General features: G+C 41.3%; 1 protein-coding gene across 1 annotated transcript in view; it reads right to left on the bottom strand.

The window, feature by feature from the left end:
• The window catches only part of gpatch2 (G-patch domain containing 2), a 149,547-nt gene that overhangs the window by 47,351 nt on the left and 86,172 nt on the right, over positions 1-16,024 (bottom strand). The window contains exons 6-7 of the mRNA XM_008125857.3: positions 9,816-9,883; positions 8,222-8,261 (exon numbers count right to left, since the gene is read on the bottom strand). Of these exons, the coding sequence (XP_008124064.2) occupies positions 8,222-8,261; positions 9,816-9,883 (108 nt within the window). The remainder of the gene's footprint in view (positions 1-8,221; positions 8,262-9,815; positions 9,884-16,024) is intronic.

Below are 16,024 nucleotides of genomic sequence, written 5' to 3' on the forward strand. Positions count from 1 at the left end.
GTTTCAATGACAGAAGAGAAGAAACGCGGATGGAAGCCGTAGTTCGCAAAGAACGGGGTTTCTTTAGTTGAAGCCTGGACACCATTGTTGTAAGCAAACTCCGATAGAGGTAATAGGGAAGCCCAATTGTCCTGTTGATAGTTTACATAACAGCGAAGGTATTGTTCCAAAGTGGCATTGGTGCGCTCAGTTTGCCCATCCGTTTGGGGATGGTGAGCTGAAGATAAACGAGAGTCTATGCCCAATAGTTTCTGTAGTGCTTTCCAGAAACGAGAGGTGAATTGAGATCCACGGTCAGTGACTAAACTCTTGGGCAATCCATGTAGCCGGAAAATATGCTGAAGGAATAAATCTGCAGTCTCTTTGGCCGTGGGGAGACCATCGCAGGGAATGAAATGGGCCAACTTGGTAAAAAGGTCCACCACCACTAGGATCGTGGTAAATCCAAGGGAGGGTGGTAGGTCAGTGATAAAATCCGCGGAAATTATCTCCCATGGGCGAGATGGAGTAGGAAGGGGATGCAGTAGCCCTGACGGCCTTTCCCTTCTTGTCTTGGAACGCTGACATACCGGGCAGGTATTGACATATTTCTCCACATCTTTGCGGATCTTGGGCCACCAGAAATCCCGTAGGATCAAGTGCATGGTTTTGAAAAGTCCAAAATGCCCTGCTGGCTTGCAGTCATGACACAGATGAAGTGCCTTTTCTCTGCCTGGAGCAGGAGGGATGTAAACATGATTCCTGTAGCATAGTAGCCCATCCTTAAGTGAGAAAGGGAAACGTAGTCCTTGGCGAATCTGTTCTTGAGCCCAGGCATCTGCCTGCTGACTGGCTCTAATTTCTTGAGCGCAAAGGGGTTCTGGGTTAGAGGGAGTTGGTTCAATTGAAGTGGATTTGGTGTTTCCCACGGTGAGCGTGGCAAAGTTTTCGGACTGTAGCAATCGAGATTCGGAGGTCTCTCTGCGTCCTGCAGCATACTCTGGTTTCCGTGATAGAGCATCTGCCTGCTTGGTCTGAGCCGGGGTTACATAATGGATCTGGAAGTCAAAATGTTCAAAGAATAAAGCCCAGCGCTGCTGCCTTTGATTTAGCTTTCGTGCGGTCCTTAGGTGTTCCAAATTTCGATGATCAGTATGAACCTCAATGGGAAATTTGGCCCCTTCTAACCAATGTCTCCAATTTTCAAAGGCTGCCTTTATGGCCAAAAGTTCTTTCTCCCAAATAGTGTAATTTCTCTCTGGGGCTGTTAGTTGACGGGAGTAATAGGCACAAGGGTGAAGATGTTCTCCCACTGGTTGCATGAGTATAGCCCCAATTGCCACATCAGAGGCGTCAGCCTGCACAACAAAAGGGGTTTTAGGATCAGGGTGCTGTAGAATTGGCTGGGTCGTGAATAACTTCTTTAGTTGCTGGAACCCTTTCTCTGCTTGCTCCGTCTAGCGGAAAGGCTGTTTCCCACGGATGCAGCTGGTGATTGGGTCAGACCAGCGGGCGAAGTCTGGGATGAATTTGCAGTAGTAGTTTGCGAATCCCAAGAAGCGCTGCACTTCCTTCTTGTTGGTTGGCACCCGCCATTCCAATACTGCTGAAACCTTTGCCGGGTCCATGGAGAGCCCTAGTGGCGAGATGCGGTATCCCAGGAAGTCTACCTCTTGTAGATCAAAGGCGCATTTTTCTAACTTGGCATATAGTCCATGATCCCGCAATCGTTGTAGCACCATTCTGACGTGTTGCTCGTGTTCCGATTGTGATCTAGAAAACACCAAAAAATCGTCCAAATATATGATCAAGAACCGATCTAGATAATCCTGGAAGATATCGTTGACAAAATGCTGGAACGTTGCGGGAGCTCCGGATAATCCGTAATTCATGACTAGGGACTCAAATAATCCGAATTTGGTCTGGAAGGCGGTTTTCCATTCGTCCCCTTCTCTGATGCGAACTAGATTGTAAGCCCCCCGGAGATCCAGCTTGGTGTAAACCTTGGCCCCTCGGAGCCGGTCTAATAGGTCTGAGATCAAAGGCAGGGGGTAGCGGTTCCGTTTCGTGATATTGTTCAATGCTCTATAGTCCACAACCAAGCGTAGGTCCCCTGACTTCTTTTTCACAAACATCACTGGGGAAGCAGCTGGGGATTGAGAGGGTCTGATGAACCCCTTGCGAAGGTTGGACTCTATAAACTCCCTGAGAGCTTCTTGCTCTGGTTCAGTCAGGGAGTAGAGGTGTCCTCGCGGAATCGGGGCCCCCTCCACCAAGTCAATGGCACAGTCGTAGGGTCTATGTGGGGGTAGTTTCTCGGCTTCCTTTTCATTGAAAACATCCCAAAAGTCCGAATATATCTTGGGCAAGGTGATAATGGGCTCAGCGTCCGTGGCATGACAGACCTTGGCTACTAGACAATGGTTTTGGCAATATCTTGAGGCAAACTGTAGTTCTCTGTTGGACCAGGAGATGTTTGGGTCGTGGAGTGTCAGCCATGGAATCCCCAAAATCACAGGGAAGTGGGGAACCTCGGTAACGAAGAAGGAAATTTTTTCCATATGTTCCCTTATCCACATCCTGGTGGGTTCAGTCCATTGGCTTACTGGACCTGTCTTTAGGGGACGGCCATCTATGGCCTGCACCACCCGGGCATTCTTGAAATCATGATATTGTAATCCTAGAGAGTCGGCATACTCTCTATCGATGAAGTTGTTTGTTGCCCCTGAGTCTATCATGGCATGGATCATGACGGGTCCTTTTTTCACTGACCACAGCGTGACCAGCAGGAGAAATAGGACCCCGGTTTGCGGCTCTTGAGTGGGGTTTTTGACCGGGTTGGCGAGCCTCTCTACGCCCAGTCGCTGGCTTCCCCCGCCGGCTTTGCTCCAGCCGCCTCGGCCGTCTCCATCTCCGTGGAGGACGCCGCCGCCAGGCGGGCGGCGGGCTTTCTTTTGGCTGGACATTCTCTGGCGAAGTGGCCCCCGTTCCCGCAGTACCAACACAGATTCAAACGTTGGCGGCGCGCCTTTTCGGCAACATCTAGTCTGGGGCGCACATTGCCCAACTGCATCGGTTCCTCCTCGCTTCCCATGGGGGTTGGGGCTGGTGGTGGGGATCTCCATACTGGACGTGGTTGAACACTGGCAGAAGCAGGGGGTTTCACTCCGGCTCTTCCACTCTGGCCTCAGAGCCACTGTTTTTTGTTGGCTATTAGGGCTTCGGCTCGTAAACACTGGTTGATGAGTCTCTCAAGAGTCCCTGGAGGATCTACCTTAGAGATCTCTTCTTGCATCTCGAAGTTGAGGCCCTCACGAAACTGTCCTCTAAGGGCTACATCGTTCCAGCCGGTGCTTTGAGCCAGCACCCGGAACTCGGCTATGTACCGGGACAACGGCCTGTCCCCTTGGAAGAGACGCCGGAGTTTATGGCCGGCCGCCTCCTCGTCGTCTTCGATCCCCCAGGTCTTTCTAAGGTGATTCAAGAAATTTTGCGCAGAGCTTAGGTGCGTGGAACCCGCATCAAACAGCGCCATCGCCCAATTGGCCGCAGGCCCATCTAGGAGGCTGTAGATCCACGCCACTTTGACATCTTCTTGAGGAAATTCAGTTTGGCGGGCTTCTAAGTACGCCTGGCATTGGCTACGGAAAACATGAACCTTGGAGGCTTCTCCAGAAAACTTGGTTGGTAGCGCTAGGGCAGGGAGACGCACACCGCGTTCCTTCAAGCCCAGTATTTCACCCTCCTGCGTTCGGAGAGTATCACGGATTCTGTTGAATTCTTCTTGGGAAATGGTGTAACTGGTCGGTTGAGCCTCCGCTCCGGTTCCTGTAGACATTCTGGCCTTAGGTTAATTGGTGCTTAAGTCGGTGGAGTCAAACTGTCAGGGTCCAGGCTGCAGAGCACCAATAACCATGCGCAGAGACCAGAATCTATCTAATATCTTTATTAATTCTGCCCAAGGCTTGTTTGGTTAACTTCCTGAGGACAAACATCTTCCAGGTGGCGAGGCTCCGATTCGAGCTGAACCGGTGGAAATCCCATGTTTTCCTCCTCATCTGCCACAATAGCACTAGGAACGGGACTACAAGGCCCATGAGACATCACACTGAGGCATCTGCTAGTCCTGTTTTAATGGATTATTTTCAATTTATACAGCCTGATGATGTGGACAAGAAATGAAGGTGGCCACCTATTCTCTGGACCCTTGCCCTTCCTGAGTAAATAAGCAGGCCAGAAGGAGACTGGCAGAGTGAAAGTGCTGGTGAATGCCTCCTTGGCACAAGGCTTAATGCCAGGTAGCTGTAAGGAGGCCATAGTAAGAGGAAACCTGCACTGGATCCCACTCAACTGAACTTTCAGCCAGTTTCAAATCTCCCCTTTCTGGGCAAGGTTCTGGAGAAGGTGGTGTCCTCTCATCTCCAAAGTTTCTTGGATGAAACCAATTATAAGGATCCATTTCAATCTGGTTTCAGGCCTAGTCATGGAACAGAGATGGCATTGGTTGCCTTGGTAGATGATCTATGAAGAGAGCTAGACAGGGGGAGTGTGTCCTTGCTTGTTCTCCTGGACCTCTAAATGGTGTTCGATATCATTGACCAAGGTATCCTTCTGGGTCGTCTCAATGGGATGGGACTAGGAATCACTATCCTACAATGACTCTGATCCTTCCTGGAGGGTTGGACTCAGAAGGTGATGCTGGGGGATTCCTGTTCAAATCCTGGCCTGTGAGGTCCCTCAAGGTTCTATCTTGTTCTCCATGCTGTTTAACATTTACATGAAACTGCTGAGTGAGATCATCTGGGGTTTTGGAGTTCAGTGTCACATAGATGTAGATGACATGAAACTCTACTACTCCTTTCCACCAAAAGCCAAGGATGCCGTCCTGACCCTGAACTGGTGCCTGTCATCAGTAATGGACAGGATGAGGACTAATACATTGAAATAAAATCCTGACAAGACAGAAGTGCTCTTGGTCAGCTGGAAAGCAAATCTGGGTATAGGGATACAACCTTTGCTGGATGGGGTCACACTCTCCCTGAAGATACAGGTTTGTAGCTTGGACTCATTGCTGACCCTGGAGGTCCAGGTGTCAGTGGCGACCAGGAGTGCCTTTGAACAATTAAAGCTTATGCGCCATATGTGCCCATACCTTGAGATGCCAGATCTGGCCATGGTAGTCCACGCCTTAGTTACAACCCATTTGGACTACTGCAACATGCTCTACATGGGGATGCCTTTGAAGATAGTTTGGAAGCTCCAGCTGGTCCAGAGATCTGTAGCCAGATTACTAACTGGGGCTCCGCACAGGGAGAGAACCATTTTCATGTTGCGGCAGCTCCACTGGCTACCAGTTTGCTTCTGGGCGAAATTCAAAGTGCTGGTCATTACCTATAAAGCCCTAAATGGTTCAGGCACAGACCATTTGGCTAACCGCATCTCCACATTCAAGCCTGCCCAGCCACTTCGATCAGCAGGTGAGGCCCTCCTCTTGGTCCCACCCCCATCTCAAGCACCACTGGTGGGAACGAGGGGGGGGGCTTCTCCGTGGTCGCCCTCCCCCCTGCCTCTGGAACTTCCTCCCTAAAGAGATCAAAATAGCCCTCTCTCTCTCTTTGAAAAAAACAACTAAAATGTTCTTATGCACTGAAGTCTATAGAAAGGAGGAGGCATAGAATATCAATGCTTAGATACTACGGAATGAAAATGGCTTGTCACTCTGGCTATGTTGGCTTTTAAATTTTAAATTTTTTATCTTCATCCGTTATAATCCTTAGTCTGTTTTAATCCTTAGCTGTGAAAACGTAACTTGTTCTGTCACTGTTTAATGTTTGGTGATGTTTTATTATTATTCTGATGTGGATACTGGTTATGTTTTTTGGGATCTGGGTGGTTTTTGTTAGTTTCTTCTTTGTTTAGTATTGTATGGGATTGAATATTTGTCATTGCTTGTTGTAAACTAACCTGAGTCCTCATGGGGAGATAGGGCAGGATATAAAGAAAACTTTATTATTATTTTTTTATTACTGAAAGAATTGCAATGTTGGCACTAGCTAAACTTTCATGGGGAGGATATTCCAAAGTCTGGACACCATTTGGAGGCCTTATATCCAAGTACAGTAGAGTCTCGCTTATCCAAGCTCCGCTTATGCAAGGTTCTGTATTATCCAAGGCAGTTTGCCTTTTAGTAGTCAATGTTTTTATAGTCAATTTTTCAATAAATTGTGACATTTTGGTGCTAAATTCATAAATACAGTAATTATTACATAACATTATCGAGTACTGAACTGCTTTTTCTATCCATTTGTTGTAAAGCATGATGTTTTGGTGCTTGATTTGTAAAATCATAACATAATTTGATGTTTAATAGGCTTTTCCTTAATCCCTCCTTATTATCCAACATTTTCACTTATCCAATGTTCTGCCGGCCTGTTTATGTTGGATAAGTGAAACTCTACTGTACTAACCAAATGTAAGAAAGTCCAGCATTCAAAAACAATCAAGATTAGGTGTGTTTAGGAGTGAATGGTAGATTGTATTTGCCTTGCCATCACTCACTTTTTTTTCAGAGAATGATTTAGGATTCTATTATTGTGAAAGAACAAGAAAAAGGTCTATGTATAGTTTTGCCATATTATGCATACTTTGATACATCTCTAGCATGTCCTCAGTTTTTTAGCATCCTTTAGAACCTAAATAGTCTCAAAACTTGAGTTACTTTCTCATTTCCGGAACATTTTACTAGCCCCCTTCTGTACTTTTTCCAGCTGTATAATATGTTTTCATGGTATGGTGACCAGAACTGTTACATTACAGACAGTCCCCAAGTTACAAACAAGGCAAGTTCTTTAGGTTTGTTCCCAAGCTGAATATGTATGCAAGTCAGAACAGGTACAGTTTTAAGTGTAACTCCAGCCAAATATGTATATATATAACCTACTGATAGCATAGGGAAGGGTTAACACCTCCGTGATGCTTGTGTTTCTGTCTGTGCCCCTGATCAAAAGATTTCACCTCACTTTCTGTCCCTGTGATCATAGGATTTTGAAAATTTTGGTTTGTGGAAACAAGGATTGGTGCTAAAGCTTCAACAGAGACAACTTTTCCCTATGATAACGGTTTCAGGAGTGAATTTCCCTTCCTAGGGGTAGATTTCTCTCACTTTCTGTTGTCTCACACTTGTTCTTAACTATGAGTCAGATGTAAGTTGGATTTTTGTAACTTGGGTACTGACTGTTTTTACAGTTATGGTAGGAAAACAAGTTAGAGATACTTATGAAAAATACTTTAAAACTCCTATTCTGCGTCTCAGCTATGTCCCACTCTTCTAGTGGAAAACACTGCTGCCTTCCTCTTTTCCAATCTATTCTTTTTCAAACAGCTTCATTCATTATCAATGTTAGTTGCAGTTCTGAAAACTATAAGTTATAATTAGGTTTTAAATATAATGAACTATTCTAGAGGTCTCTTTTATAAAATGTGTCTATTTTTTCACAAGTTTAAAGGTTTCCATATGAGGCTTCTTTTCTTAGAAGACTGAGAACAATTTGGAATATTTTTAACAAAAGAATGATATGCTTGCTTTTTGCCCAACCCCGGAGACATCATCCCTTTTCAGGTATGATTTCTGCTCTTGTTCGAAGATCATTTGACAGTGAACCAACTCATTTTAATCAATGTCTCAATCCCTATCAGTTCTAATAGCCACTTATTGAGTAGGAAGGTCTGGAAGGCACACTCCTTTTCCTGTTTATCTGAAAACGCTTCATAACATTCATGTGAACAGGAACTGTAAACATGAAGAGTTACTGTGATAAGGATATTACCTACAGTCATCCAACATGTGAAGGCTGCAAGTGTACCTGATCTTGATAGATACAGAACACTTGACCCTGCTCCATCTTTGTGGATTTTTGAGCAATGGGAAATACGTAATTTATTAAGAAGGCTTTTGTTAAATAACACATGGGAGTAGAGATGTGCACACTCACTTAGCCAAATTACTTTGCTACTATATCCATACAGTGAATGAGTATTCTAATCATTTCTGAGAATACGTTACCATGCCCACAATGCTTTCATATTGGCTATTTATGGTCCAATATTTTCAGCACCTTTCATATAAATGAAATTGTATTTTGATCCTTATTCCACAAATTGGTGCTCTTGTTTCTCCAGACAAGTGACAGTTAAATTCTTTAAATATTTGAAATAAACTGTTCTTGATCAAAGTAGTTCTTACCTGGCTATGTTCCTTCCTAGCCCCAGGGTTAAACCAATGGCTATGGGAAAGAAAGAAAAAGGTTTAGTAACATAGCTAACTGAAGCACGAGCTGTCATATGACTAGCTTGTGCGTGCTCTCGGGTATTTTATTGTCCAACAGAAAAATGTAGCCTTTGGCTATGATTTATTTAAATGGGATATTTTACAGAACTCTCAAGGTCTGTAGCAGTTTTCACAGGAAGGTATCTCATTCCACAGAATTCAACTTCTAAGCCAAGTGAACATATTTTAAATCAATTTGAAAGAGTTTCATGCCAAAGACTCTGTATTCCTTTATACATTTAATCATTTTGATATTTACAATGTATCTGCACTTCTAAAATTAAGCATTCTGATGATCATGGCATAATGGAAATATTGATGGATAATAGGAACATGTTTAGTCATTATCAGCAGTTTGGATGTAAGAGCTATGCTCTGCTGCATACACTACATAGCATAATGCAATTTATATTGCAATCCTATGAATTTTCACTCAGAATTAAGACCAATGGCATGTTATTCCAGGCATGTTATCAACCTTACTTTCTCTCAAATGCAATTCAATGTGACATCATGGGTACTTTTTTACCATAACTCAAGAGGACAAAGGGAATAATATTATGGTCCACTGTGTGTGAATGATTTTTCCTGTTATTTCACTGGACAATGTAGCCTGGTTTTTTTTTAATTATCTACCAGGTTCAGGATCATTCTGCTTCACAATGCTTCAAATGCTAACTGCAATAGGTAATGTCAATGGTGGCTTCAGTAGACAAAACGGAAAATCATTGTTTAATGAAGGGAAATAAGAAGAAAGAGGCATTAAATACATATTGGTATAATTGTTGGTATCACTATTTAGGGTTCTAATACCAACACAAGTGGCGACATAACATATTCCAGGCTGTCTGCATTAATATCAACTCAGTTATATTAATAACCATTTCAGACTTTAACACACATTTATATTTTTATGTAAATGTCACCCCTTGCATTTTAATTTCGCTTTGACATCAATTCTTAAAAACCCCTAGCTACAAGCAGATACATGCAAGGGCCACCTTAGGATAATATTTCACACATCTCATGAAAGGGACTATAGCCTATGAAGACCTTAACTACAGCAAATTTGTTACGTCTTTAAGGTTTCAGAAAATTCTTTGTTAAATTTTGCAAAGAGCTTATACATTTCTCTATTTAGTCTACACTCAATGGAAAGCAAACAAATTAGAAAATAAAGCCAGAAAGAAGCAAGCTGAGATCTCTTGCTGCTGCTTCTTTTTTTTCCTTTGACGTACTTCTGATTTTATGACTTTGGATTGCTTCTCTACCATGTCCAGTGAATGCAAAAGACATAATGCACAATACAGTGAGAGGTACTTGGGGGGGGGGATAACCCACAAATGTCATTTCAGACACAAGTATTTAGAAGGACTCCACATTGCTCCAAGTACATGATTAGAATTTCAAAATCTCTTGATACACTGAACAATTACAGTAAAATTCAAGGTGTAATTAAAACAGGAACAAAATCAAAGTAAGCAGAAGAAATAATGACATGTATACTTACTCATGGTGATGAGACTCCTGGGACAAATGTACAGTTTTCTTGTTACCACATGAGCCTGGGGTAGTAATCTAAATGAAGTATAAATAAATATAAGTTGCATACAGGAATTTAGATGGACTACTATATAAAACCCTATTTTTGAACAATGAAACCATTTAATAAGATGCATATAATATAAATACATTGTTGCCATTGTTGTGTGGGCGCATGCATATAAAGGCAAAAAGTCATAATAATAGTTTTAATTAATTGAAGTGGAATTTGAGAAATTAGCAGTATGCTTCAAGTCCTTCCTCCAACCACAATGTTTTCCCATAACCATATATGTATGCAGAACTGCAGTTATCACATACAGTAGTTTCTACTAATTTACTCCTTTATTCATAACACATCTCAACCAAAAACAAAATTCTTGGAGTCTTGATTTTTAGGCTTGTTCCTGGAGTTATTTGGAGTACTGAATCAGAAAATTGTATTGGATAGACCACATTAGCTCTAGTTTCTTAGATAAGGTTATCATATGCCAGATGAAGGCTGGTATATGGCATATGTTCTATATCTCAAAAAACGAGAACCGATAAGGGAAAAGGGGGCTATGTTTGGAATCCGAAGGTCAAATATACCCAGAAACAGGGCTAACATTTGAGGCAACAAAATGTGTGTTGGTCACTGATCAGCAGGTAAGGTTCTACAAGAATCAAATTTAAGTTAATCAATATGTAAACATAGGCAAGCATGTGAAAAATAAATCTTCTGGCCTAGGAAACAGTTGGGTTGCTTATTTGCAACCATAGTTCTTTGAGCTGTCATTTGTGAACCCGCACAACATCTTTTACAGCATTCAGTGCTCGGAGGGTGAGAGGTTGGTTACATGGACTGGGGAGGAAGATCTGCAAGTAAAATGCTTACATAACAGTTCCAAATGCTGCACTTGTGCAAGTACAGTAAACCTTTTTTGGTGAGTCGCAAACACCACGAAGAACAACCAAAGAAATCATACATATATTCTAGCACATTTTAACTATAATGAAGAAATGGCTGACAATGTTAAAACAAGGTATCCAGGAAAAGTGGCCAAATAGACTGATTAGAGCCAACAGCCTTCTTTTTCTGGTAGCAGCCACAAAGAATCTCCTTCCTTCCTAGCCTGCCACCAAATTACCATTATAGCAAAGACATACTTATACAACAGGCTCTTGTTCTCTTACTAAATAATGCTGATGATACATGCAATGATTTTGCACCATAGACCATGTATGGCCTACATATACCCCACTAGCAGCTTTCTACTAGGCTTATGTGCACTGATCCATTTTGGTTGCTTTGGATGCCTGTAACGGCATGGGCTCCACTGCCAATTTTTTTCTGGCCACAACAGAACAGCAGCTGTTGAAACCTGGCTGCTTTCGGTTTCTTTGGTTACACGTGGAGAGAGGCAGCCACTAGAAGAGAAAGGATCCCAGAAAGGGTGATTTTGTAAGCTCTTGTCGTAAACCCAGGTCTCCTCTAAATACAGAAGGGAAAGGATTGCAGGAAGCAGGGTTTCTTAAACTCTTGCCTTAAACCTGGGTCTCTTTTAAAGAGAGAAAGGAAAGGATCACAGGAAAGGGGGTTTCTTAAGCCCTTACCTTAAACCTGGGTCTCCTCTAAATTGCAGGAAGGAGGATTTCTTAAGCCCTTGCCTTAAACCTGGGAAGCCCCCTCCCATTGCCACCAATGGGCCTGATTGAAAACAAATTATCCGGTTATCCGGATTGAAAACAAATTTCTGTCCTGAATTCGAGAGGCTCCCAGAAAACAGATAGGGGCCCCCAGCAAAATCTAGGACACCAAAACAGATCAAGGTTTACCCGGATTGCACAAGCCAACTTTCTACAGTGTCAACCAAGTAATGTCTACAGAAAACTGAACCAGGAGTGGATATAAGTCATGCATGTCCAATAGCTGTCTCCAATTATTCCAGAGCATGTGATCACATAGAAATGCTACAGTACGTCTCATAAAATACAATCAGCAACATTGCGAGAGCCAAAAACACCACTTCCTCTAGTGAAGACCTGCACAATCTGAGGCCTTTCCAGGTGTTTTGGATTTCAGCTCCCAGAAATTCTGTCCATTGGAACAGTAGGCTAGAGCTTCTGAGAGTTAGAAGCCCCAAAACCTGGGGGGGGGGGGTGTTTGTGCAGGTTGTGCAGGCCTGCTCTAGTGGATGACTACATGACTTGCTGTCCTTCTGATCACTGATCATGCTGGCTACAGTTTATCCAGTCAATCTTAACTTGTGAATTTTAACCTGTATTTTATCTGTGAATTTTAAATTGCATTTTATCTGCATATATTTCATATGTATTTTAATAGTGTTTTGTTTTATCTTATTGTTTTAACCATGTTGTATCCCGTCTCAGGCCGCAAGGAGAAGTGGATAATAAATAGATGATGACTGTAATGATGATGATTGAAGCTATAGTCCAAAATATCTGGATGGATGCCTATCCTTGGTTCAGTGTGGATGCTGTGACACTGAGCAGAGGCATATACATATAATGCAATGGTATGTATGATGTATGTCAGAAATCACTATTACATCTTGAAGTATTTGTGCATTCTATTTCACTGGTTAAGAAGGCAAAATATAGGATTTTTCTTTACAGTACAAAAATGCTTTGTTGTAGTATTTGACTTACACATTGAAAAATATTCTGTCTCTAAGAGAAGTTTATCTGGTTTGAAATTCTAATAATTTTGAAAATAAAAATGCAACTTGTACTGATTACAACATTACCAACTCAATAGTTGCTTTAACAATAAAGATAAACATTTGGCTCAACTCTAGAGTTGCATCCTGCATTAATCTCAAAATTAGGTTTTCATGCTATTCCAGTGGGTATCCCTGGAATATAGTAATCCATTTTCTACACTGTGCCTATAAGAAAAGCCGACTGTGCCTATGTCATGCTTTGTTAGAGGTTCATGATCACATTATCTCATGGTGGACCTGACACTTTTATTCAGTTTACAGTATGTTCTGTGTACAGGCAACTTATTTCCTTTGCCAGGGCTGCTGACAACCTTTTCCACACTATATTAATCTTGTTTACTGACTTTATCTTGGTACAAATATCAGAAAACTGAACTTTTTATCTCAGGGAGAAAATAAACAACATGTTGACAGAAGCAGAAGCTATTTTCTGGACTAAAATTGGTTGTTTACCTCCAGCCATACTTATGGAAAAATGTTTTAAGTCTCCATCTTCCACAAAATACATAATCCATAATTTAATAAGTACGAACCTTCCATGAAAAGCCACTAAAATACATTGGAATTGATAATATGTGAATACAAAAAATGTAATTTGCAAGTAATTTACACACAAATAAGGATGTTTTATCTAGTGAACATTTACTAGAACTCAGATTTCTTCAACTTAATGAATCAGAGGTTTTTCATTGTCATAATGTGCTGTTGTAAGCCCATGTGCTAGTATCCTGTGAATGATGAAGATGTGACTACCTTAGGGAAGTAGAAGAGCTGATTATATACACTGCTGTTACATACACACATTTCTATTCATTCCCCTATGCATATGAATCCAATAAGGGTCAGTACAACTAATCAAAATAAGAGTGACTAGAAAACATGACTCCACAAAAAAATGGAAGATCACCATCAAAAATTGAGCAAAACAGCAAAACAGTTTTAACACAATATGTAAAATGTGTTTGCAAGTGCATGTCAGTATAAATAAATTGCCATGAGAATAAAATTATATATCAATACAAGTGTTCCTATAGAAAGGTCTGCATTCTGGTCAGAACTCTATGCTATGCTAGCTGAATGGTCTGTTATACTACTTGAAACACAATCCCTAAAATTATGTGAGGAGACAGACACAGGCGTGGTAATTCTTAACTGGTTGTCCACAAATCCCCCGCACCCCCGAGGGCCAGGGATTCTGCGAAGGCTAGAAGAAAGAAAGGAGTGAGAGATAAGGAGAATTGCCTTCCAAACACTCATAACATTCAGTTAGCAAACACCTGCCCCCCCCCCCCACACATTCCGATTTTTTTAAAAATTGTTTATATTATAGCAGGAGTAGGCAACTGTTGTGTATCAGTGGGTCAATTTTCTACTTCTCCAGAGCCTGGAAGACTGCTGGAAAAGGGAAACTGCAAGTAGCCAGATCTCCACTTCTGAATTTGAAAAATGTATTTCCTCATATTACATAGCAGAAGGTCACTATGGCATATATAAAAAGTACATTTCCATTTCTGAAGGATTCCCTGAATCAGGGTACTCTTTTAATCTGGGAGCAGGAAAAGTCAGTCTGGGTAGTCTGATGGAGTTGAGGGCCACAGCCAATACTGGAAATGGTCTTCTGACTATCTTTGCTAGGGTCCTCTATTAACCTTCTTCTCGCCAGAGCACAGCTAGACCAAGCAATTAAGGTGGGGAGGGAGGGTGCAAAGAGAGTGAGACCCAGCGAATGAGCCAACAGGGATTTGATGTTTTAGTCACATTAGGCAGCTTGAGGCTAGACCCAGAAAATATGAGTTAGAGACAAAGGAGTTTTTTTTTAAATAAAAAGACACAATCTCACTTACTCTTTCTTCCCCTACCTCAAATCCAGTGGCAGCTTTCTCAGGGGGACAGGTTTAATGTCATTCATATCAGTAGTAATAATACCCTATCCTTCACATTGTACTCTTTAGTCCTTCTGTCATTTAAAAGTCTAGATGGGAGAAACTTGAATATCTATTCTTGGAGGCTTCTAAAGGTATCATGTGTAGAGGTCACACCGATACAATGCATAGAAAGGAGGGGGAATTTTTAAAAAGTGATCTGGGCAGAGGTCCCTCTTATTCCATGGATCCCATGAGCCGTCACTGTCCTCGACTGTTTTGCCTTAACTGCTGGATCAAGTCCAGAATTACTCTATTTCAAGAATGGGAGATGTACAATCTGCAGGTTTGAAGTGGGTTACCTTAGTGTCACCAGAGGTCAGACTATGAAAGTAACTATGCCTTTCATAAGAACATGTGTAAAAAAAATTTCTCTGCTCTACTTCATTGTAAAAAAAGTAAAAATAATTTGAAAAATGCAGTGTTAGAATTCAGACTACAAGTGTCAGCCATTAAGCTATTTAGAAGTAATATTAGGACATGGTATGACACTCAGATGATGGTGATTTATTATTATTATTATTATTATTATTATTATTATTATTATGTCACAAAATGTCAAATTATAGGTGTGCATTTATTTCTTCCTCTAGTTTCTTTAAATCTGAAGACCCTTAATGAGCAACTTTAAATAAACATTTCAAGTACTTCAGATATTTTACATCTCGAGTTAAACAAAACATATTAAAAGGAGATGCATTGTTAAAAAAAAGCTTAGGAATTACTGCCATAGAAAATTGTCTGTCCTCTGACATGAGTTACTCCAAGTCATTCTTCCCAGAGTTGTTTTAGCTCTGTTGATCCTCAACCCATCCCAAAGCCAGGCATTTCGAAATTGGGCATTTAGAAACCCCAGCTCCCTTTTTATGTGCTGTCAGCTTTATTGTCTTTCTCTTTCTCTCATCACTGCTGTTCTGCAGCTTTTCACGTCTTGCCACTGCTGCTGTTACAGACTTTCCCAACACTTTTCCAACAGTATACCAGTTCAATTTTAGCTTTAAAATATGTGTTCACCTGGAAGTGGTAAAAATGCAGGAGGTATTTAAGGGAATGCTGCAATTTTATAGTACAATACATAAGTTGGAGAAAAAAAATACAGCAATTTTATTTGAATTCTAAATATTCTTTTAACATTCTTATCATCTGAAAATGAAATAAAATGAAATAAAAATATTTGTAAGGTCAAAATAATATTCCTAAACAATATTCTTTAGTAGCTCTAAAGAAAAAAAGAGACTATGCTTGGAGATATGATTAAACAGATTCTTTTCATCTGTCTTCATTTTAAGGTTTACTCAGTCAGAGAGAAAAAGTGTGCTGTGGAACAGAGAGAAAATGGGACATTACAAAAACAACTTTTGGCAGGGTCAAGCTAAGTAATTGTGATGTGTTTAGACTGAGTGTATACAAACTAAAAGAAGGAAAAATATATCATCAAATTAGTGTCCAGCTTTATGTAGCACACTGTGAGTGGCCTCTACTGGCTAACCAAGGGCTACGTAAGTCACCTTGTCATCTATTATTATGAT

This window comes from Anolis carolinensis, chromosome 1, assembly GCF_035594765.1.
Source record: "Anolis carolinensis isolate JA03-04 chromosome 1, rAnoCar3.1.pri, whole genome shotgun sequence".
In the NCBI taxonomy this organism is placed as follows: domain Eukaryota; kingdom Metazoa; phylum Chordata; class Lepidosauria; order Squamata; family Dactyloidae; genus Anolis; species Anolis carolinensis.